A 24797-nucleotide genomic window follows, 5' to 3' on the forward strand; every position below is an offset into this window, starting at 1 on the left:
TTGGTAAATGATTGTTCTTGGTTTTCACCCACCCCTCTTTTTTTTTTTAAAGTGAAAAAAGGATGCTGCAGTACAAAAATTTTAAAAGGAACAGGAGCAACAAACATTTGTGATGAAGCTGTGAAGATGTACAAGATGACCATAAGTCACTGGCACTAATTGAAAGGAAAGATCACAATTACAAAATAACTTTTGTGATTTCCTAAATAACTGCAGGGGTAAAATTATACTGCAAAAAAGAAAACATAAAGCAATTCATTAGAATGACACAGTCATTGTATTAAAAAAATAATAATCTGAAACATTATGCTCATTCTTAAATCTAGTGCCCATTCATCCAATTTTTGCTAGCCAGACGGCTGTGCTTGATTTTAAACAAGTAGGCTCATACCGCCACCTAGTGGCCATATGGCAGAAATATTTAAAGAACATTTGTTTTGGCAGTGCAAACACACTGTTTGCAGTGTTAAACCTGTATAACACATGTGAGAGATACAGTAAACAAAGCTAAAGTATTTTATTAATAATTTATTGTCAGTAAGAAAGACTGGCTAATGGTAGATTTCAGTAAAAACCTTTACAAGACCATTGCATCACAAATATACAGACACTATAAAAACTGTGCCAGGGTGGTTTTGGTTCTATGCAGTGGGCCCCCAACATACTTTTCAAGAAAGGAAAAAAAGGTATAGCGTTGTAAAGTACAGAAATCCATGTAAGACCTTTCCATGTTTCTTACCCAGAAAATATCACGGTATCTTTTACAACTGGAATTATGTACACTTGGAAATGCACAATTACATTAAAATCTATAAATGAAATGTCAAATTCCTGTGTGAACAAACAAAACAAAAATACAGTGAATTCCTGAATGTATTAAAACCCAGAGTGTGCTGATTTAATGGCACACTAAAACACCACTAGAGCCAGTGGAAATCAAATTTGCAAAGTATCTACAAAACTCTAGTTAAAATTATTGAAATCAAAACTGTACATAAAATTTACAAAAAGATAAGAAAAAAATGATTTGCTTTGAACTATATAAATACATTTATCATGCTAAAATGATGAAGTGGTATGTGTTTTGCTTTATTTCTTTAACATAGACAATGCAATTACAAAAAACACTTTCAGGAATGGCACAGCCAATGGGAGACCTGTGATTAGCCAGATTGCAGGAGGTCAAGAAATGGGAAATCGGTTAATATGCTGAAATGAGCTGCATGATCCAGTGCAGCCATGCCAGTCTTAGCTCACTGAAAAGCACTCAAGCACTGCTGATGAGAAAAATAAGCTCTCCAAGATTGCTCTAGTATCCTTTTTTTTGTTCATTAACATCCAGGCACTTTTTATTTTTTTTTGAGGAAGAGTGTCAGACTTCTGTGTGCTGCTGAGGATCAAGAGGAGGAATGATCACTTCTTCAAAATGTCCATAATCTCCACTCTCATAGTCACTTATCATTACCTCAGACTCCATTTCACAGCATGCCGACACATCAGAGCATGAAGCCGTGGAAGCGTACACAGACATGGACATGTTGTCTACAGGGGGTGCTTCAAAGTCTCTATTGTACCCTACAGTGTAAGGAGCATAGGGTTCTCTGAAATTACTGGAGATTCCACTGGTTGGTTTCTGAAGTTCCGACATGTCTGAAGGATAGTGATGGGGAAGGTATTGGTTAAGATTGAACCTTTGCCTGCCCCTTGTAGAGGACCCCAAGCTATCTACAGCAGACATGTCCCTGGGTTGCTGTATTGAGTCAAACTGATCACTGTATTCTGGCGGCAATGGTGGAAGATCATCAGGCACTGGGAAGTCTTCTGGTGGAGGTGGAAAGTCACTTTCAATGTCATAGCCTCCAGGGTAATAGTCTGCATCAATGGAGTTTGGATCTGCGTACAGGGGTGCTGGCTTTTCAATCACCTCGTAAGTTGGAAACTCCTGTATGCCAGGCAGCTGGACACTTGGCATCCAGTCAGAGGTATCCCAGTGATAGCCTGCAGCACACACATTAAAATAAAGAAAAGACGTTTCAAGATCTGGTCTGTAACACATCAAGAACACTGAAAAACCAATGCACTGCACTCAGGACAACACAACCACCAGCGATTAGCGCATAAGCATTCTATGGAGCAATGTGCTCTCAAGGTTAACAAAGACATTCAAGGTTACAACCACAAGTTCACAGTGTGCCATGCAGTAGAGAGTTCATTATATTATTCAAGTCTGGACTAGCTGTAATTTCAACATACCTCACCCTAAAGTGAGAGGAGCTGTGGTTCACCTAAGAAATGAGCTGATACACAATGGCAGAAATATCATTCCTTGTTTAAAATAAAAATGGCTAATAGCCTCTCTGGTCCCACTACAGCTAGTGTGTGGTAGCTGAATAACCACTTGGCCATTTTATCGGAATTCAACAACAGGCGGGCTTTTTTCTTCCCAATGGCTCCCATATTAATAAAAGCATATTTTGAGCCTATGCCGGTTCAGTCAGTTCAACTGTACCTACTCCCAAGTAGGACTGCCCAGAATTATAGGTTAACAGCCCAATCCTAACGGGCAGCCCAGTCCTGAGCTGCCCGGGGCGCCCTTGCTCCGCAGCACCATGAGGGCTACCGCCGAATCCAGTGCCTCCCGCGCTACCACGGGAGGCACCTCGGGTTCGTCCCCTTCCCCTGGGTAAGGGAGGCAGCCCTGCAATGGGGCTACTCTCTTTAGTGACCCCCAAGGGGGGCCGCTAAAGAAAAGGTGCTTGTGTAAGGCACGCAGCCTCCACGAGCGCCTAGGATCCTGCGGAGTGGAGCTCTGTGGATCCTCCTCCCGCCTGCCCCAGACCCGCCTCTGGCATGCCCCCTCCCCGCGTCATGCTGGCCTGCCCCCTCCCTGGAACGCCCCCGTCCCCACCCCATTTGCTGTTCCGCAGCCTGGCCGTTGCAGGCACCACCGAGCTGCGGAACGTGGGTGCCCGCCGGGCGGTGTTTCAGTGCCGGCCGGAGCTGAGCCACCTCTGGTGAGAGCCTGGTGGTAAGCCCCACAAACATGCCTTACGGCACCTCTGTGACTGTGGTCCGTGCCGCGGAGGCGCGGTGTGGACCATAGGATTGGGCCCTTAGTCCAACGAAGTGAACAGGATTTAAGGTATTTGTGGTTAACTTCCAACTTACATCAATGGCCTTATGCACAACTCACTTTCTCTGCATCAGGATTAATAAATTTAGGGTTTTCTAATTAGTAAAGCATCCATAACATTTACCATTTTATCATCAATGCCATTAACTAATTACTAACTACTAATTACTTCCCACTTAACAACAGTAAGTTTTATGACAGAATCCTGCAAAAAGATGGTTGAATCTTGGGGTTTTTTGTTTGTTTTAAAAAGAGACTATTAGTAAAGACATTCCAGCATTCAGATGTGAAAACAAAACCTCGGAAAGTATTAAGCTAATCATGCACAGATTGTGGAAATGCTTTATGCTGTAGAACATCAGACTGCACTGGAAACAAAAAAGAACTCTGGTTGGATGGATAGAAACATCACCACGTTACAAGCATCTTAATTTTGTGATAGCTTCAAAAAAAGGAAAATTGTACAGGACTAAAACAAGGTGTGATGTCTAGTTCGTGGAGGAAAAATAATGCATAAACACATTGAGTAAACAACCAAGGGCAAGTTAGTGTTGAGGGCAAATATTAATGGAAACATTTAAGTGAACATCAACTACATGCAGAAGTCACCTCTTGAATTGCTCAGGTCAGGAACAGCAAAAGACTCTTTAGATGGCAAAGTGAAAAGAAAAGGAAGAAAACATGTAGTTAAGAATCAGATGGTTCAAATGAACACAATGGCCAACAGCAAAACCTTATGGACTGGCAGTGGTAACGACACCCACAGGCACCTCTGCTTTTGTCCCTTTACAATGAGGAGAAACCTGACGTGAACACACCTGTGCAACTACATTCAATGAGTAATACAAATGGTGACAGGGGAGACTATTACTTTCCATGTCTATTGCATTAAAAGGCTTTATAGCTTTAAGATTAGATCCCAAGAGCTATTTTAGATATGCCCGAGAGCCTGTTTATACCCACTAAGACTTTTGACTTATTTTCTTTGAAAAGCCATTCCACAAACCACTTGGAATGTTTCCTGCATTTCAAGAGGGGTTTGTCACATGAGATAGAGGGAAGGGCAGGCACTGCTCTCTTAGGCACACTCTCTGGATCCTGTTCCAAGAAAGTGCCTGGAGGGTGAAAAAAATGGATGGAGAAACCACAGAATAACTTCTGAAGAAGTCCCACATTTAAAACGTTGGGCACAGATAAAAAAAATTAATAAAAGATGCTTGAGTGCATGGTTTGTTCATATATATCTGTATTTTATAAGATTATTACCAACCCTAGAATTACATATCTATTGCTTCGGGTTTTTTTTGCCAGAATAAAAGTATCAGTGGGCAGCCCAATCCAAATGATAACTTGGGGCTTCCCTACATTCCCAAATGATAACTTGGGGCTTCCCAAGTGTTGCAAACATGCCATACACTTTTGCGCCAATTTGGGAGTAGACCACGCCACCCTGCTGGTGGCAGATCCTATCCCTGCACCAGCCAAGGAAGGTACACTTGTGCTGGGCAACGCAGGGGGTGGGAGAGGGCATTCCAGGTATGGGGAGGGCTTTTCTGGGCAGGGGGAAGTAAGAACGGGGATGGATCAGCTCTGGAGGGGGCAGGATCAGCAGTGGCAGCACATGCTGTATCCTAACCCCTGTCCCCGGCCTAGACAGCCTTACAGAGGCTGCTCAGATTTGCGCCAGCTAAATACCTGACAGAGATCCAAGAAGCCCCATAGGGCAGGCTGGGGTATTACATGGTATAAGGGGGAAAATATCCCCTTACCCTGAGGTGACCTCCAGCAGCCTCCCAACCTGTGCTGGATACAGCACAGGCCATGCAGCCTAGTTGTGCCAGCGCAGGTTAGGACTGAGCTCTAGACAGATTATAAAAATAGTGCATTTTGGAGACAGGGTAGAATTGCTGTTCTATTGTATTAATTGTACTTCTTGTACTAATGACTTCAAAGATTAAGAGCTCAATAACATCGATTCTTTAATCAGTTATTAACAGATTTAAAGAAGACTTTTAAGTAAGTACTGAGCCCTAATTGTCAGCTCAAGTCACTGGTGCCCAAACACCTTATGGACCGATAGCTTTGTTGTAAGAGATTATATTCAATTCTTGATAGTGCTAAAATACAAATTTTCCAAAATAGATGCATGGGGACAATGCATTTAGATATTCTCACTGGGTAAACTCTTTATGAATTTAACCATTCTCTTACATCTTAGGGCCCAATCCTATCCAACTTTCCAGTGCCAGTACATCTGCAAACTTTCCCTTATGCATCTTCTTCCTTCTTTACTATACAGAATCTTGCAATACATGAAATTGCAAATATCTTGCAATACACAATATAAGATTTCAGAACTATGGTACTGGGAAATATTTATCAATTATAGCGCAGCACAGGATAACATTATGGCATACTGCAGTATCATATTATAGAACAATCTACTCATTTAAGTAATGAGTAGATAGTTAGGTATGGGCTACAACCAAGTGTAGTTGGTCTATCAGTGATCTATTGGGCTCAGTCGCATGGGAAGCGAAACAGTACCACCCTCTTGCAATCACCTACAATATCCTGAGAAATCGAGTGGTCTGAACTGTTAGCTTTCCACATGGGTGAACTGATTTTAAGCACCTAATAGCACACTTAGTAGGTGTCAGTTTCAACCCTGACATACTGTCAAATTGCTACATGCCCAGAAACTGATTCAAGGCAGTCATTTCACTGACTGGATCTTGTATTGCATAGGGAGTACATAAAGATAAATATTTAACTCTTTAACAGACACTTTCTGAAGTCTATGCATTGTATAACATAGGAAACATGGAAAGATGGATTCTATACTAAGAAGAGGTTAAATCCACTTGTCTTTTAGCAGGGGGACTAAATTTAACTGGTGAACAATTTAGCATACTTTGCAGACTGTCCATTTTATAGCACTTTTCCTGTGTGTTAAAAGTGCTTCACATACATTCAGTAATGCTTACTGATTCACTAAAGTACGCAATGCTATTATCATCACTATTGCAGGTGAAAGCTAGGAATTGAGGGAGAGTGATTTCCTACTGAATCACTGGTTGAACTAAAATAGGAGACAGGAAAACTCTTACCCGTTTCTTCACACCAGTTCTTTACCTGCATGCAATTACTTTGATACAATAGCCTTACACAAACGTATAATTTAAACAGCTAAGGGCGCAATCCTAACCCCTTATGTCAGTGCTTTCCTGCACTGACATAAGTGCAATGCAGCTCTGAGGTAAGGGAACAAACATTCCCTTACTTTGAGGAGGCCTCCATGAGTGACACTCAACTGCAGGATGCAGCATATGTCCCATTGGCACCCCTATGTCAGTGCTGGAAAGCACCGACATAAGGGGTTAGGACTGCACCCTGAGTTGCATTGGCTTACTACAACCAGCATTCTCAACTGTCCACTTTTACTTCCTGACTTACGCAGAATGAAACAGACAACATTGTTGAGATAATTGTTTTCTTTCTATCCTAGTTATGTGAGATTCTCAAGGTTCTTGTAATCTCAGTCTAAAGCTACTATCCTAAACACACCTACCTGGGATTAAGCCTCATTTCACGTCACAGGACTTATTTCTGAGTAAGCACATATGGGATTGTACTCTAAGAGGTATTAAACAAATAGTACTGTACACAGCACTTCTCAGTGTCAGTGGTGTAGCTGAGGAGAGGCCAGGGGCCACACTGCCCCCCCCCTCATGGCGGAGTGGCAGTTTCCTGCTATCACTTTTGAGATGGGGTGACCACATTTACCTTGCTCATGCAGCAAACTCCAAAATTAGCCCTGCTGCCCGCCGTAATCTTTGTACAGCTCCAAATGGAACTGTTTTCTGAGAAGAGGGCTGCGCATGGGCTGGGGAGGGGGTGACAGCGCAGGTGTGTGTGGGGTGTGCCACACTGCTCCATGATGTCACCCAGCTCCAGGAGCCATCGGGCCTGACAATGCAACTGCTCAGTGTGAAGTGTGCTTTTCAATTTTACCTTATTCATCTTCATGACATTATAGAGGATTAATTCATATTTGTGGTGAATGGTGCGGGAACTGGGTGGGGTGAGCAACCACAATTATGAATTGGACCTATAAAGTACTGTTCACTGAGTGTCACTGTGTTTACTGGTGATTACTGTTCACTTGTAAAAAAAAAAAACTGAGTACACATCTAATGCATTCCAGATGCATATCTAATCTGGAATAGCCATCAGAATCTCTCATGATCCTCTCCTGCAGTTCTAATTCTGATTGTACAATGGCTCTCATTCACAGACTTACACAGAGATGGCCTTTTTGGAAAGCAAGCCAAAACAATATGAGAATACAGTGGGCCCCTCTTTATCCACAGGTTTGGCATCTGCAGATCTGAACAACCACAGATGCCTCCCCATGCCTCAGAAGGCCTCCAGGGTGCGGGGGTGGGGGTGGGGGAGCGGAGGGCTGCAGAAATAGAATCCGTCTTTATCCACGATTTCCTGTATCTGTAGAGGTCAGGAACGATACTCCACAGATACCAGGGGATGACTATACAACTATACTCAGTATACTAAGCTATATAAACACATACACAGTAATAAAGCAAATTATGTATATACACTAATCCAATTTATTCACATTTATCTACCGTTAATAATTACATGCAATGCTCTGCCAAGACAACAAATAAATGTGAAAACATATTAATATATACCTTCTTTTCCCACCGAGTCAACAACAGCATTGACAAGGTGTATTACAGTCACTAGGGAAGCTTGTAAAAATATGGGGAGGAGCAAATTAAAAAAGAAAACCTATGATTAGCAGCAGTTTCAAACAGCATATAAAGACATGCCACAAAAAAGAACACAAGGCTTAGAAATTCTCTACAAATAACACATGCTGTAATATTAGACATGTCTACTGTTGTCTTAGTAGTCACAACCAGACTGGCACCACTGACATGCTGTTCTGACTAGATAGAAATATTCAACTTCTTTTCTCCCTCCTATGCTTATACATTTGAGCAATGATCAGGGCCCATTCACACATTGCCATTATTACCTGGAAATGGATATTCGAGCACAAAAATACATGCCACTGAGTGGCAATTGTGAATGGCTCATAACTATTTAAATAATGATTTAACAATATACATAGAAGCCCAATCATTGCTGTCCTCTTACAGAGAAAGTATCAATTTAAATGGATAAGGATATTCACAAATGATGTACTGTGTATTTACTTTTCTTAACAAAAGTTAAAGAATCAGTCATGTTGCATATTCATGACTACTGATACAAGCAATGGATTTGAAAAGATTGCAGATGGCAGTTTGAAGTACATTAAACTCTGAGGTCCCTTCTGAATAACTGAAACAAATTATGTTTTGTGAAATATTCATCTAAACAAATGTTTTCTACCACTGCTTGTCTGTGATCATCAGTCATTGGATGACCTGCTGTAAAGCAGAGAATGTTCACAAACATTTCAACTTCCAAAAGGAATAGGAGAAATAAGCATAATGCTAATGGATACTGCAGCTTGTATGAGGGAAATAAAGGTCCACTTGACTGTAGAAAACCTCACATAAGACCTAGGACAAGGAGAGGCTGCAAACTCTTGGTAGGAGAACTAGGCAGTTTTTATGGGAGGCGTGTACAGAGAGTCAGCAAGCTAAGAGGGAACAGACTCCAGAATTGAGGTTGACTGAAGGAAGGATTCAGAATAAGCAAAGAGATGCAGGGATCTAAGAGAAGGATAGAAGGGTTGGTGGGAAGAGAAACTTGAAGAAAACAAAGAGGGACAAGACTGGTTTCAGTTCAGCTTTCAAGGGGTGGAGCAGCAGCAGGGATGCCAGTCAGAAAGAATGACAGAAACACAGGAAAAGAGCAGACATGAGAAGTAGATTGAGAAACAGTGGCCTGGGGGAAAACTAGATAAGAGTAGCAGTGGTTGGGTGGGGCATGGTTCCAATGGAAGCATTTTTATTCGTGGAAACTGTGAGTGCATGCTTCATGAGGGCATGCATGTATGTGCATGATCTGGATTGTACCCATGGAGAAGGCAAAGTATTAAAGTTCCCTCCCCCCAAGTGGCCCACCACGGTTTTGCTCTAGATCACCACTATTCCACTCCAGCACACTGCTATTAAGACAAACAAAACTAAGGGGCAACTCGCACATTTATCATCATGTGTAGCTTGACCCTTAATGGAGGAAGCAGGAGGTATAAGAAAAGGGAAAACAGACGACACAGTTGGAGAGGCAGGGAGAGTGTGAGCAGGAAAGCCAAGGAGACTGGCAGAGGGAACAATTTCAGCTTGTTGGCTACAGTTCTCAAGTCATATTTCATTATTTACCTAAGCAGAGAACTGGCAAGCTACGTTTGATGTTTATAACTGAATAATTTTTCAGCTGTGACCTTCTGTTATGATATTCACCATTTGCATTCCTTTCTTATCCCATGGTATCTTAATAAGTTATTTCACACTTGTAATCAACCACAGGGAGAGGTTGCCACAACGTCAAGAGTAAACACGGTTGAAAACACTTCTACAGTTTTCTATATAAAGTATTTTTTTTTTAACCATGGATTTTCACCGTTAAAAACCACTTCACACACACACACACATACAAACTTCACTAATAGTGCTGGTGATCAGTAAAACTTACTTTTGGTTAAGTAATAAAAGGAAGTTAGTCTACAAACAAAACATCAGTAGACAGGCCTTTTGAATGACGCTGAATAAATTACTATGCATTTGGAAATTGTGGCCAATTAATCTGGATTTTAGCTGCTCCCAACACTTTATAAACACATCAGAGAAAGGGCTTTGCACTACTTTAAATGGAACAATAATCTAAGGAAGGTCAAATCGGAAAAGATAAAGAGCAAATTCGCTGAGGATTATGATAGGACAGACCCACGCCCCTCTGACTGGTTATAAAACAGGACTCTGGTTCTATGACGTGGAATGTTTTTTTTTTTCATGCACAGAGATCTGGCACGCATTTGCTCCTTATCATGGCACAAGCCAGATAGTTACAAAACTACAAGAGAAGCCCTGTTGGAGAACTTCCTTCCATTACTAATATAATCAGACTTACAAGCAAGTCCCTCATACTCTGCTTTCACTCAGTACTGCTCTGATCCATATGGGAGCTGAGGCAGCAGCAAAGGAAAAAAGGAAACAAATGAAGCTGTAAACCAATTTTAAACATGTTTAAACCTTATTGTATTCCAAACCTCCAATATTTATAACCCAGTTACTTCTATTTTACAAAGAAGTATTTTATTTGAATGCAATTAACTCCACATGAAATGTTAAAAGTTAGCAACTACTGGTTTAAATGATTTACAAAAGCAGCCTGCGTTCTCTGCAACTTAAAATGTACATTCATAGAGGAATACAACGTGATTCTTTGATATTAGCAATTCAGTGTGGGGCATCTACATGGAGACCACAGGCAGGGAGATAAGGCAATAACAAACAGAAACATGAGTTTCACCTACCATTATCATCACATGATTCTGACTGGAACGAGCTAAGAGACTGGATCTCAGACATGCTCTCTCTAGCACTGTAAGGCTGAGAGATCTTCTCTTCCAAAGGCTTCTTTGACAGGCAGGAATCAAGGTCCACAACTTTGGCTAAAGAAAGAGTTCTAAAGTTAAATTATCAATGTGATATTCAGAACAAACATTTCCTATAAAAATCATACTAGAAATAAGAATGCTAGATAAAATTTGCTTATTAGTCAAATGAAGAGCCCAATCCCATGCATGCCTACTCAGGAGTAAGTTCCATTATAGTCAGAGGAGCTTATTCCCAAGCGCACAGGACTGCAGCCTAAGAGCCCATTCCTGAACAGCGCGCGCTGGCTTACCACTGGTGTGCACTGTTGCAAATGTGCCATAAGGCACGTTTGCAAGCCTTACCGCCGGGCCAGCGCCTGTGCTAGCCCAGCGCTGGCTGGTCGCATGGACCACCGAGCCACAGCACAATAAGCGGGGGTGGGGCGGTGGGGAGGAGGCGTTCTAGGGAGGCAGGAGGCAGATGGAGGGCAGAGAGGAAGCGTGACGGAGAGACAGGGAGAGGACGGGTGGGAGGGGTGCTGGGGGGAGGCGGATCAGGCGGAGCTCTGCTCCACTGGACCCTTCGCGTTCATGTGGGGCTCGGCGCCCTACACAAATGCCTTTACCCAGGCTTTCCATGCACGCCTTTTCGTGGGACTTTACCCACGAAAGTCCCCGTCTCCCAAGGTGCCATCCGCAGTAGCCGATGGCGCACAGGATCCAGCGACAGTCGTTTTTGGTGCCACCAAAGCTGCGTGCCACGGGACCTCAGAATTGGGCTGCCCGGCTGCAATCCTAACCACACTTTCCTGGGAGTATGCCCCATTGAACAAAATAGGACTTACTTCTGAGTAGACCTGGGTAGGATTGTGCCCTAAGTGGCTTAAATTCTAGAGTTCTCTAGTTACTTGGTGTTAAGTTCTAGAGGTGTCTCTCCTGATATAGGCGCCACCCTGGATGGCACTTACCTGAAAGAGTTTTGGGGTGAGGTAATGATGTCATCACATTGCTTCCAACCTTCTGAGTTATTGTGCTGCATTAAATGTGATAGCTCACTTCTGAACCACCTCTATTCGGTGATCTTCAGACCCTGTAGCTTCACGTTCTCGTTGGCAAGCAGCGAAAACATGACTGCCGGTGGGTGCAGAAGGCGGCTGGGCCCAGAATGGGCCAGACATCACCAAAGGGTGGTGTGGTGTGTCGCTCTCCTCAGAGGATGTCACCAGGACCCGCCCATTTCCCTTGCCCCCCCTTTATGACGCCACTGGTTCTAATTCAAAATCACTAGTGATGCCACTCTTATTTCACATCTAAAAATCCACATCATCTGTTTCAATCTGAAAACAACTCAGCATTTGGTCATCAAAACATTTTTAATCCAAAACCAACAAAGAAAATAAGGTGGTTGCTTACTGTCATAATCAAAGTCCCAGCTGGGCTTCTGTATAGAATCACTGTCTGATGGAGAGTTAGATGGAGGTGGGGGAGGCAAATTTGGGGCCACACTGCACACAGCCACTGCTTTCCTATGGCCATGCACAGAATCTGGATTAAAAGTACTAAACTCTGGATGCTCTGGAATAGTGGATCCCTCAAAAGAATTCCTATCCAGATTGTTCCTTGAGTCGCTTGGAATGCTTGGAGTATACGAAATGGGACGAACAGGCACCTGGGGTGGAATGTCAGAATAAATGCTCTTATTCAGTTTTGAATCAAAGTATGGTCTTTGCAAAAATGCTGTTGTTGTTCCCAGATGTTTGTCTTCAGGGGTTGGTTGACTTTTCTTCTTCTTCCTGATTACTTGGCGACAGAAAACAAAAATCCCAACCAGCACAAAGACTCCTGCTATGAAAATGATAATTCCAATTACTTCTGCTAAACTAATGTTCCAAGAAGTTGAAACGTATTTATTAAGCACATCAGCACAATGTTTTCCTCCAAATCCACGGCTACAGTTACAGTTATATGCACCATAAGTATTTTCACACAGGGCGCCATTCTGACATGGGTTTTCCACACACTCATCCACATCGGTCATGCACCTGTAAGGAATATAAGAAATAAGAAAGACTGAGTATTGATGCCATGTCATTCAGATCATAAAATCACAAGATTGTATATACTGCTGCTTTTTGTTCTTTCATGCGTTATTTTTGGCTTTTGACATTGTTTTGATTGTTCTATTTTGCTGATATATTATTTCATTTTTCTGTTGTGAACTACCTTAGGAATCCTCTGTTCAGGCCAAAAAGTGAGACAAAAATCTGTAAATACATACAATTTCTAAATATATACAAAAATCTGGAAATACACACATACACAGGATGGCATTCATAATGTCATGAAACGAGTTTTAGCAGCTGTGTGTTGCACAATGTTGCACATCCAGAGGGTAACGTTTTAGCCTGCAGAAGTTGTGCAATGAACTTGTGGAAGAGGTTGTGCAAAAGGGAATGTACCAGTGTGTGCAATGTGTTGTGCAACATCACCCAAGAACTGGAAGAGAGGTAACTTTTCCTACTAAAGAAAGCAGAACGTCCTTCCACTCACTTAAGACTCTTTCTGCTAGTGCAAGACACTACAAAGAAGGCCCTGTCCCTTGTGTTTGCCAATTTGGAATTTTGCAAGTCTGAGAGCATCTTTTGAACCATTCCTTGGATAATACGTTTTGAATACATTTTGAAGAAGAAGAAGAAAAAAGGAAAGACAAGATAAAAAAATAGAACAGAAAGAAGCCAAATCTACAAAACACCTTCAAATAATCTGTACAAACTTTTCTTTAGGTAAAAAATCATCTAGTCAGAATTACTCCTCTGGTTCCTTTTTCAAAATGCCAGTATTTTTCTGTTTACAAATGTGCACAAAAGGATTGAAAGTTCAATGAGTTTTACATTCTTTCCCCTCAAGTACAGACTGATCAGTACAAATCCCCTACCTGATGAGAGACTTTAAAGAAGAGCTAATCCCAGTTTGTTTGTTCAACATTGTGTTCTATCCTAACAATATTTCTGAAGACTTAATATCTGGTATAGTGCAATGAAGAAAAATCCATAAACATACACACTTCCTTTGTAACTAAATGCAGGCTATATCCAAGGGAGTTAATCTGCTTAATGCAGAAGTGCTACAAAAACTGAGCATATTATATTTTTACAAGATACAGGTAGTATTCCATGCCAAACTTTTTCTCACAGACCTATTTTATTTTGTTCAAATGCTTTGATGCTAAACCGATGCTCTGATACTTTTAAACATATAGCTACCAACCTTTCTCCATGAAAACCTGCCTCACATTCACAAACAGGTCCGTCCAAGCTATCAATACACTTGCCGCTGTTTTTGCATGGGTTGTCTTTGCAATATGGACCAATCTGACACCTAAAAAAGAAAAAAAATCTTATAAATTAAGTTCTAAGTGCCAAATGGTATAAGATTGATTATGACCTTGGTTACCATCAATGTCTGGTTTACTCCAGTATTTGGAAAGATTGTCTAAAGAATGCTTAAAGGATTCCCAAGACCAGGGCTTTAAGTAGACACAGTAGCACAAAATAATTTCATATAATATACAGGGAAGAACTGGTTTGCCCGTAAAAGGTACACTCAGTTCAGAAACGTGCGGTATGAGGGGTGGCAGGTGAGGCAGAAATGCCCCATTGTATTCCGTGGAAAAGCACTACAGCTGCCCTGCCTGCTTACACCCGAGGAGGTTCTCCTTACACCTGAGAAAGCATTGTAAGGAGAGCCTCCTCAGGTGTAGGCAGGCAGGGCCGCGGTGGTTCTTTTCCATGGAGAACAGTTCAGCCTCACCTGCTACCCTTGCATCTCAAGTCCCTGACTCATCTAGATGCTACGGGTTATCCTGGTTTCCTGTGCATATGAGACACTCCTGTACCCATTCACTGTTTACATTTTCCAAGAATACACATAAAACATTTCAGCTGTACACTTTAAAAATATGTAATCTGTAAAACCGACTAAAAGAATACGTGGACAAAGGCAACCATCGCAGACAAAATAATATTTGGAAGACAAAGCATACACAAGAAATTGATGCATATCCTAACAGCAAGAAAAAAGTTATACCTTTGACCTGTGTACAGTCCTCTGCACTGACAGATGAAATCATCATTGACAGGAATGCAAGTTCCACCATAAAGGCAAGGATTAGAAGCACATGGATTGATGCTTACATCACAGTGGGTACCTATAAATAAAGCTGGACATGTGCAGTAATAACCTGCAATGAAAAACATAGGATGAAAACCATGCCACTGCCATTTTAAAGCAAAGCAGAACACTCATTTCTGTCATGCTTGGAAAGGAGAATTTGAGGTGGTTTTTTTTTGTTTTTTTTAAAAAGCCATTTCTGCCCAACATTGCATATATGAAACAGGGACCAAATGTGTACACCTGTGGGCTAGGCAGAAATGGGTTAACTAAACTTAAAGAAAGCAGAAAGTAGGTATGTTCAAGCTCCTGGTTTTAGAGGTAGGCTACCTCAGATTGCCAGATGCATGGGAGGGCAGCAGGACATAGGTTGTGTCTTGTTGTCTTATGTGCTCCCTGAAGCATTTGGTGGACCACTGTGACATATAGGAAGCTGGATTAGATGGGCCTTTGGCCTGATCCAGCAGGGTTCTTCTTATGTTCTTATAACGCATTCTTGCATTCTTCTGTTGCTTTTTTGCTTGGTTATTTTTTTTTTTTTGCTGTGTTTTTGTTTAATCAAAAGTAGCTTTTTTTGATTAAACAGGAGCTCAGCAAGAAAACAAAAGTGAACAAGGAGTATTTGGGAAAAACTTGATAAACATCTTTTGATCTTAGGAAATATAATGAGATACGTCATGGCTGTAACCAAAAAATAACATTTACAGAATCAGCTAACATAATCCAATTAATGCAATGAGTCTATCCAAAGCAAGTTAGTCATGATTAACTTGACTGTTAGTCCCGCACTCTGATCCAGTGGGACCCATGCAAAATCTACTGCATCCAGCGGAAGACTAGCGCCTGCTAGAGATCTCCTTGGGATAAGGGAACATTTGTCCTCCTCTGCCATTCATGTCTCTTGTCTGGGCCTGATTCGCCCTCCCTGCCCCATTACAGCCCCTCCCGCTCCATTCCATTCTCCCCCTGCTGACCAGTGAGCGCCTACCTGCTTTAGCAGGTGCTGGCCTCTGACCAGCATTGGCAGGTTAGTGCAGGCCTTTCTACTGGTGCCAGGGTCCTCTGCGCTGCTACAAAGGACCTTACACTATATTTTTGACAGTGCACACACCCATCCCGTCAGTGGAGGAAAGCCGGCAAAGGATTGGACAAAGGATAAAGTTGCATTTCTAAACACATTTGCTTGAGAGAAAGTCCCATTGAGACTGACTGAGCTTACACCTGAGTAAACATGCATAAGTAAACATGCTCTGTAAGTTCAACTGAAATTAATGGGACTAAAGCTAGTATAATGACTATCTTTTCTTACTGATTTCAATGATGCTGTTAGTCATGACTAGCGTTCTTATAATATAGCTCAATACATTCTGTCCAGCTTTAAAAAAAGAATCCAAGGGATTTACAGGATTTAAAACTACTACACTATGTCAAAAAAAAAATCATCATTAAACACTGTACAATTCTAATATATAAGATCAGACACCAATCAACTAAATAGTTGTTAAAATAAAGTAGCTCAGAGGTACTGACAACATCACCATCTTATAAGAAGGAGTTTAAATGAGCATGAGTTTAACCAGAGTATCCTAATTCAGCGGTTCCCAAACTTACCTAGGAAATTTCTTGATATCCAAGATGGCAGTGCCTAGGGTAACAGGTAGGAAGAACCACTGGGGACATCCCATAGTGCCCTGTAAGTATGCTGTGATGCCTTATACATCACAGCGTATATTTTGGGAACCTCTATCCTAACTTGTTTTCTTCTGTTGGTGGGAGCCAAGAATCAATCTATCTGTTATGGGTCATTAGGGAAAAAAAAGGGGGAAAGGAAAATTCTCCTTGTTTAGATCAAGCATCTTGAGATTTCAACCTGTCCAGAATTCCTTGCACTAGGCTGAACTGAGGACATAAAAGCCATTTTACCACAATCAAAAAGCTCACCTCCACTGGATAACAGATTGCAAATGCCACCATTTTGGCATGGATTGCTTGAACAATCCTCTGTAGTACTCAGTAAACATCCAGGTGATACATCCACAGACTCTTCCATGTGAGCGTAGCTCCGTGGTTTGCTGTTAAGGGGCAATTCTTGACCATTAAGTACAATGGAATCCATACAGCCTCTGAAGCCATTGCTAACCTGTGGGCTTCTCCCATGCCTTGTGCCCTGCTGCCGAATGTGACCACCAAAAAATACAAAGTTGTCTAAGTTTAGTGTCCTTAGAGTACCAGGGGCAATTCCAGATGCGGTGTGTACCCTGTCTAAGATCAGCTTGGCATAGTTTCCATCCACTTCAAGAGACACCGAATGCCACTGGCCATCATTGATTTGAATGCTCTGCACAGACACAATTCCAGGACCACTTCCACAGTCAAATTTATATTGCAGTCTCCCATGATGTATCTAAGGAGTTAAAGGACAATATGCAGAAACATTGTTGATTTTATTAGCAGTAGTGCAAGAATGTGAGGCGGTAGCTTTGTTAGCTACCACCATTGTTGCTGTATGTACAACATGCAAACGGAAACCATTTTGTCTACCTACCTGTCACCTGGTGATACCAAGTGGGTGCGTGTGTGCATGAATACCTCTTAGCGGTGGCTGGAGGGAATGAGAAAGCAGGATGCACTGCTGCACAGGCCACAATACTATATTAGCACATTATGCTATGACTAAATACCAGAAATATACAAAGCAGTGTTTCTCAAGTGTGCCAGTAGGAGCCCTGGAGCTCCCTGAGATCCCTTCAGGGGCTCAATGAGCACACCATCAATGGCCACCATCTACCTCATGCCCAGTCCCTGAAACTCCATGCATATGGCAGCAGGGCTCCCCAATACTCCTTTCTGGAGTATAAAGGGCCCTGGAGTATAAAGTTCATGAATCATTGATACAAAGCAAATCATCTATTACCCACATGTTAGTAAAAGATCCCAGTCATATTAAACCAGGCTTAGATTTTGTTGAGGGTTCCTTCATGCATTTCAAACATACCTATGGTGATAATCTTTCGGTATAAGCAAGTTTTTTAGCTTAATTATAGTGCTTTTCTTTATTTCTTCCTCCAATAAGGTAGAATAAATGATTGTGATGACCCTTAAGCACAACATTTTATAAATGCTTGAAGGTTTAGGATTTTGCCTGAATAGAAATGACTGATGCTTTAAATATACTTTTGCAATGCCCAGTTATGCCCAGGCATGCTTCCCTTCCTGTACCTTTTATTCATTTCTCCCTCTCAATTACATGGGAATCTTTTCATAGTGTTTCTTATTGTAGAGACACTAATTTAACAACAGCAGCAACAACAACAGTCCGGCTATAAACAGTCAGCCATTGCAAGGCTAAGTACAGATTTCAATTTTCTGAAAGGCAAATATTTGCTATATTTGTATGTTCACCTGCTTAATGTGCAAGATGTGTTCCTTATGTTTCAATTATAATTGCTATATAATTGACTGGAATTCAACAAGTCATTCTAAGCTTGTACTGATTTAGATGAAAACTGAATTTACTGAAAACAAAAAACTAGATATAGCTTTCTGTGCAATTAAAGATGTCGAGTATTAGCAGCTGCGTACCTCTAAAATGCTATAGTCTGTTCCTCGTGCATACATGACAACCGCATGGGTTGAATATGTTCTGAGTCTCATAGTGAGCTTCATTTCTTCCTTGTTTTCATTTTCCATGAGACGATACTTAACATAGCTGCTTCCAGTAAAAGTCATTGATGGTCCAACTGATGCTTTTAAAAAAAAAAATGAAGACAGACAAGAAAGACATGATACAAGACTGCATTTCTCTGTGAGAAGGCTACATTCTTAGCCAATGGGTATTAAGGGTTAAAAATCTCACCAGGGCACTGAGCAGAACTGCTTCCATGGCAAACACAAGTGTATTTTCCTTCTCTATGATCAGCGATACACTCAGTTCCTTCAGGACATGGGCTTCCTTCACATGCACTGTTTATGAGAGGGCATCTTCCTTCTGCAAAATACAGAGCAAGGTTTTATTTTTACTTTCTTCTTCCCAAACATGGCACTTTTTAAAGCAGGGGCATCTAAATCCTATTCTCTTCAGGAATGTAATGGAAATGACAGCTGTATCAAAGAGCGTGACAAAAAAATAGGTCAGGCAACAAGAATGGCAGAGATGGAATTTCTAAACTACTATAATACCAGCTCCTGCTAGGAGAATTGCTCACTTGATACTGTGCTCTTTTTTTTGTCCCATTATAGTACTATTATTTTATCTTACCTAGCCAAATCCACATGCACACTTTTACTGTTTTCATGTCTCTTAAGGTCAGTAATCTGACTTCTCAAGGAAATGAAACTTTCAAATGAAGCTAGAATATTACAGTATTCGCCACTAAACATCATACTGAAAATTTCTTGTGGCAGAATCGTTGGCCATGAAATCCGTCAAAAGTGTTATATTGGGAGAAAAGTAGAATTCTAAGTTGTTAAGAACCCCTTTGCTGGTGCAGCCATGCCAAAAATAAGCACTGTATCGGGGGGGGGGGGAGGAATCAGGACGCTTCAGAGGTAAAAGGCAAATCCCCTTATACCTCTGTATGCCTCCTGCTCTTCAATGGGTCTCCTCAGACCTGCCCTTGAGATTTTGCTAGCACAAGTCCAAGAAGAAAAAGGGGGCAGGGAAGCTGCAGGTTCTCCTTAACAGGACTGTATTAAGCACAGAGGGCTGTAGGATTAAGGGAAAATTGGCAACAATTCCCTTCACTGCTCGCAAATGCAAATACTTCACATTGGCAGAAGTGAAAGTTAGGATACAACCCATTTTCCACCACAATGCACACATTTTCTTTACCTTTGCAAAGACAAACCGCAGTTCTCTGGTGATGTGGGGTGACAAAACTCAATCTAGCTGTGCTGTGGGTTGACATGATATTTTTATCCACAGTCACTTTTTCTTCACAGAATTTCCATGGGCAATCCAGGCCCAAACACAGCTTGTGGAAAACGTTAAGTATCCGGACACCTAAGATCTCTTCAAGGTCAGCTACAGAGGAGTTTATCTTGTGGAGCAGGGCTCTGGTTGGATGCTGAGCATGCCCAGACCTTTCGACAAACAGGAGAACATCAAGGTTTGATGGAGAATCAGAGGGTTGCAGACTAATGATCTGTATGTCATTCCTTCTGACTCCCAAGATATTCCTTAAAGCTCTTTGGAAATTGCGCCAATAGTCTCCAATGAATTCCTCTGGGGCAAGGTTGGCAAACTGGATAGCTATACTGTGGTTCAGTAATTCCTGTGTGATTTGTCTGATATGTACTGTAATGACTGCTGAAGTAGTAAACTTTCCATCAGTAACAGTAACATTCAGGAAGTATTGCCCTATATCTAGTCTTTTGTGAGCTATTAGCTTGCCACCTGTACTAGAGACAGAGAACTGGGATTCCACGCTAGGATCCAGACTGTACGTTAAAGTGTCGTAAACATCTTGGTCAGTTGCATGCACTTTTCCAATGACACCGCCAGAATATTCTTCCCCAAAGGCTGTGATGAAGATCTCTAGGGGTAGAATTGCTGGAGGGTGGATGCTTTCCTCAATAACTCTAATGTCAACATAAGTTAAAGATGATAACTGAGGCCTCCCATTATCAGCCACCTAGTAGAAAATGATAAACAAAAAATAAATGAATTTTTGCTCAATTTCATCGGCTTTTAATTAGAGGTATTACATATCAACAATCAGAGAAGCAAAGGTCTAAGAAAAGACTTGTACATCAGAATAGAACTTGACAGAAAGATTGTAAATGAACAGAAAGAGCTGCCATTTTAAAATATTGCTACAATTTGGTTCCAGCTTCTAGAAGGCAACAACCAGCCACACATACATGTGTGGCACAATTTCCAAAGGGCTGTCGATGGCACATAAGAGCCTGGAAAGCATATAAGGCAGTTTCTGCAGCTGAAAATGGGAGAGATTCACATCAATGGATTGCAGCCCTATGTCCACTCCAAACACTGTATGAGTCTGGGGCGTATCAGATGTGGAATTCCTCTGACTGAAAAAGTTTCCTCATTCATTTCAGCGGAGCCCAACTATCACACACACTGTCCTTGTGCACTTGGATTAGTTCCCTCCACTAAAATTAATAGGACTCTACATAAACACAGGAATTTGGTACATGTAACTGGGACTACACTGTCATTAGTTTTTCAAGTCAACTGCAATTCAAATAGTTATTCTCTAAGACCATTCATTTTAATGACATTAAATTGCAATTAAACTTGAAGTAAACCATTATTAAAGAGATGCCCTTTAGAATTCTGGAACTTGACTACAATTTCAGAAGACTGTTTTGCACCTACATTTTTGTCTTGGATTCCCAGTAATTCAGAAAGTTCTGGAGTGAAATGAAAAATATCAACAGTGCAGTAACCAATTTCAAGCAGCAGATGGCACTTAGGATTACCTTTTCTTCTTCAAAATTCAAATAAAGCTATTTTTTCCCCCACAGGGCTCTTAACGAACCACATACAAAACTATACAATTAATATATCTTTTGATATACTCAAACTGTCCAGTAAAAATTTCCTACTCATTTTACTAAGCATTCTATCAAAATCTGTCATCATCTATTTTGGAATCAGACAGGAATGTTCCTCACTCCCTTCTCCACAGTTCAGCTTAAAGAGGGTGAAACGTCTGAATTTGTTTTTGTGTCTGGAATGCTTCACAGCTATGCCTTAGAGCCAATTCCCACAAATAACCGTGGGTTTTGATCAAGCAATTGCTCATGTGACTGGTGTATTTACACAAGAATGTCAGGAAAGTGGCTAGAATCTTGTGTGTAAGGTCACTGTTTCAATGTAACACTGCTTGTGACAGAAGACTATGCAAAAGTGGGCTACTTCAGAATGCCAGATGCAAGAGAGAGTATGAAGGACTCATTTTGTCTTGTGAGCTCCTTGAGGCACTTGGTGGACCACTGTGAGATACAGGAAGCTGGACTAGATAGGCCTATGGCCTGATCCAGCTGGGCTCCTCTTATGTTCTTATGTAGACTATGCCCTGAACAGTTCACATGCAAAGTGAGCTGGCTGCTGAGCATGGGTAAGTCTTCCAGGGCAATCCTATGCATTTCCACTCAGAACAAAGCCTGGCTGATTTCAATATGAGTTACTCCCAAGTGTGTATATAGGACTGAAGCCTCAGTTAATGTTTGTTTCATCATAATATTAGCCCCAAGTTGTAGCTGTGCTGGAATAATGCTAAGTTTCAGTAAGACCACCCTGTGAAGCTACTCCAAAATAGTGACTGGTTTGTGCAATATAAACTGAATCAGCACTTGAAACATGGGGCAGCATTCAAAAGAATCAGAAAGTACCGACAGCAACAACAACAAAACCCCCACGGAAATCTAAAAGATTTCTAGCACAATTACATAGTACTTTGTACCTTAACATGAAGAAAATAATGATCCTTCACTTTGCGATTTAGTTGAAGAGCAGTAGTAAGGACTCCTTGCTGGTTAATCTCAAAAGCATTATCTTCATTTCCACTTACAAAAGTGTAAAGGAAAGGTGGCCCATTGTGGGAAGAATCCTTGTCTGTAACCAGCAGCTGCTGGACATGAAACCCAATAGGCTTGTTCTCCTATAAGGATGTTGTGGAAATAGATACAGTGAAAGAAGAAAGATACTTTGTTTAGTCATAGAGTTCAAAACTGGCTGAGTGGTGAAAATCTCAAAGCATGGTGACTATTATCACTTGGAAACCTGTTCATTGCTTGTCCATATGAATGAGGCAATTTCATCCACAGTACAAAGCTTTCTTTCTCCAGTGTTGCATAAGCATCCCATGAATCTTCACTAGCACCTTCACACAATTGGTCTACCATGTAACAGAACCATACAGAACTACTGTATAACAAACTTTAATGCAGTGCTTCCCAAACTGTGGGTCGCTACCTGATTGTTGGTGCGTCATGAAACTGACAAGCTGATAGCTAAGGAAAAATGCATTGATCCCTATGGAAAGAGAAACTGAGCCACACTTGTGTACTCATGAGTAGATGATAGTGCCTCAATCTATTTTGAAGGGCAGGCTGAGAAGAATACAACAACACCAGTACAGTCCCAATCTGATGAATGCAGGCCTCCAGAAATACTAGAGAAGGAAGTTCCCCCGCACTGAACGGACTAGAAAAAAAATGTATCAAGTCCTACAGAAAGCAAAATCCAGCTGCACATGCATGTTTTCTCAAATGAGTAGGCAAATAGGCCTCAGCTCTTATTGACGGTCAAGTGAAAGGGAATGCAAGGCCACCAGGGAGGTCCAGATCTGACATATGTGAAACTCAACAAATGCTCCAGAAGGCAGTTCCCCCTACCATTGTAAAAAGGATAAAAACAGAGGACTGAGTGGCTAGAAATGTGAAACTGCTTTGTTTTTGTTTTCAAGTAAAACTAGGTGGGTCCCAATTCAGGGTCATTTTAAATAGTGGGTCCTGGTGCTAAAAAGTTTGGGATTCAGGGCTTTACTGTTTCAAGAACTAATGCTCAGACTGATACGGATTTGTTACAATTACTATCAAAAAAATTTGATTCAGAATATAACTGTTCTTAAATGAAATGACATTTTCTTAGAATGGTCATGTTTCACACAGATGCATATATATATATATATATATATATATATATATATATATATATATATATATATATATATATATATATGCCGAGGATGCGTCGGAGGCAGCGCATGTGGAAAGCGCTCAGTTTCCTCTCCTGTTGTGAGCGAAGAGTCCATGACTCGCTGCAGTACAGAAGTGTACTCAGGACGCAAGCTCTGTAGACCTGGATCTTGGTATGTTCCGTCAGCTTCTTGTTGGACCAGACTCTCTTTGTGAGTCTGGAAAACGTGGTAGCTGCTTTACCGATGCGCTTGTTTAGCTCGGTATCGAGAGAATGTGTGTCGGAGATCGTTGAGCCAAGGTACACAAAGTCATGGACAACCTCCAGTTCATGCTCAGAGATTGTAATGCAGGGAGGTGAGTCCACATCCTGAACCATGACCTGTGTTTTCTTCAGGCTGATTGTCAGTCCAAAATCTTGGCAGGCCTTGCTAAAACAATCCATGAGCTGCTGGAGATCTTTGGCAGAGTGGGTAGTGACAGCTGCATCGTCGGCAAAGAGGAAGTCACGCAGACATTTCAGCTGGACTTTGGATTTTGCTCTCAGTCTGGAGAGGTTGAAGAGCTTTCCGTCTGATCTGGTCCGGAGATAGATGCCTTCTGTTGCAGTTCCAAAGGCCTACTTCAGCAGGACAGCGAAGAAAAGTTCCAAACAACACAGTCCTGGAACGTGCTGGAATCCCTAGCATGTATGCACTGCTGAAACAGAGACGCCTGCGTTGGCTTGGTCATGTCGTGAGAATGGATGATGGCCGGATCCCAAAGGATCTCCTCTATGGAGAACTCGTGCAAGGAAAGCGCCCTACAGGTAGACCACAGCTGCGATACAAGGACATCTGCAAGAGGGATCTGAAGGCCTTAGGGATGGACCTCAACAAGTGGGAAACCCTGGCCTCTGAGCGGCCCGCTTGGAGGCAGGCTGTGCAGCATGGCCTTTCCCAGTTTGAAGAGACACTTTGCCAACAGTCTGAGGCTAAGAGGCAAAGAAGGAGGGCCCATGGCCAGGGAGACAGACCAGGGACAGACTGCACTTGCTCCCGGTGTGGAAGGGATTGTCACTCCCGGATTGGCCTTTTCAGCCACACTAGGCGCTGTGCCAGAACCACCTTTCAGAGCGCGATACCATAGTCTTTCGAGACTGAAGGTTGCCAATACAATATACAATATATATATATATTCTAACCTCAATATATTCTGAAAACTTGCACTGGAGTTTGACTAGAGACCTTTATGAATGGAGAAATGTTG

At 41.7% G+C, this 24797-nt stretch overlaps 1 protein-coding gene across 6 annotated transcripts in view; it reads right to left on the reverse strand.

Moving 5' to 3' along the window:
• Positions 1-513: 513 nt before the first annotated feature.
• The window catches only part of FAT1 (FAT atypical cadherin 1), a 145095-nt gene continuing 120811 nt past the window's right edge, over positions 514-24797 (reverse strand). For 3 of the 6 annotated variants that reach the window (XM_066632965.1, XM_066632968.1, XM_066632967.1), the window contains exons 18-29: positions 22313-22510; positions 19714-20515; positions 18739-18870; positions 18465-18628; positions 16824-17286; positions 14799-14952; positions 13980-14090; positions 12126-12754; positions 10650-10787; positions 7849-7908; positions 3743-3778; positions 514-1998 (exon numbers count right to left, since the gene is read on the reverse strand). In XM_066632965.1, coding sequence (XP_066489062.1) covers positions 1373-1998; positions 3743-3778; positions 7849-7908; positions 10650-10787; positions 12126-12754; positions 13980-14090; positions 14799-14952; positions 16824-17286; positions 18465-18628; positions 18739-18870; positions 19714-20515; positions 22313-22510 — 3513 coding nt within the window. In that variant the 3' untranslated portion in view covers positions 514-1372. Of the gene's footprint in view, positions 1999-3742; positions 3779-7848; positions 7909-10243; positions 10299-10649; positions 10788-12125; positions 12755-13979; positions 14091-14798; positions 14953-16823; positions 17287-18464; positions 18629-18738; positions 18871-19713; positions 20516-22312; positions 22511-24797 lie in introns of those variants that run through there. The other 3 variants (XM_066632970.1, XR_010794700.1, XM_066632966.1) reach the window with 3 other exon arrangements.

The sequence above is a fragment of the Tiliqua scincoides genome, chromosome 6 (genome assembly GCF_035046505.1).
Source record: "Tiliqua scincoides isolate rTilSci1 chromosome 6, rTilSci1.hap2, whole genome shotgun sequence".
Lineage (NCBI taxonomy): Eukaryota > Metazoa > Chordata > Lepidosauria > Squamata > Scincidae > Tiliqua > Tiliqua scincoides.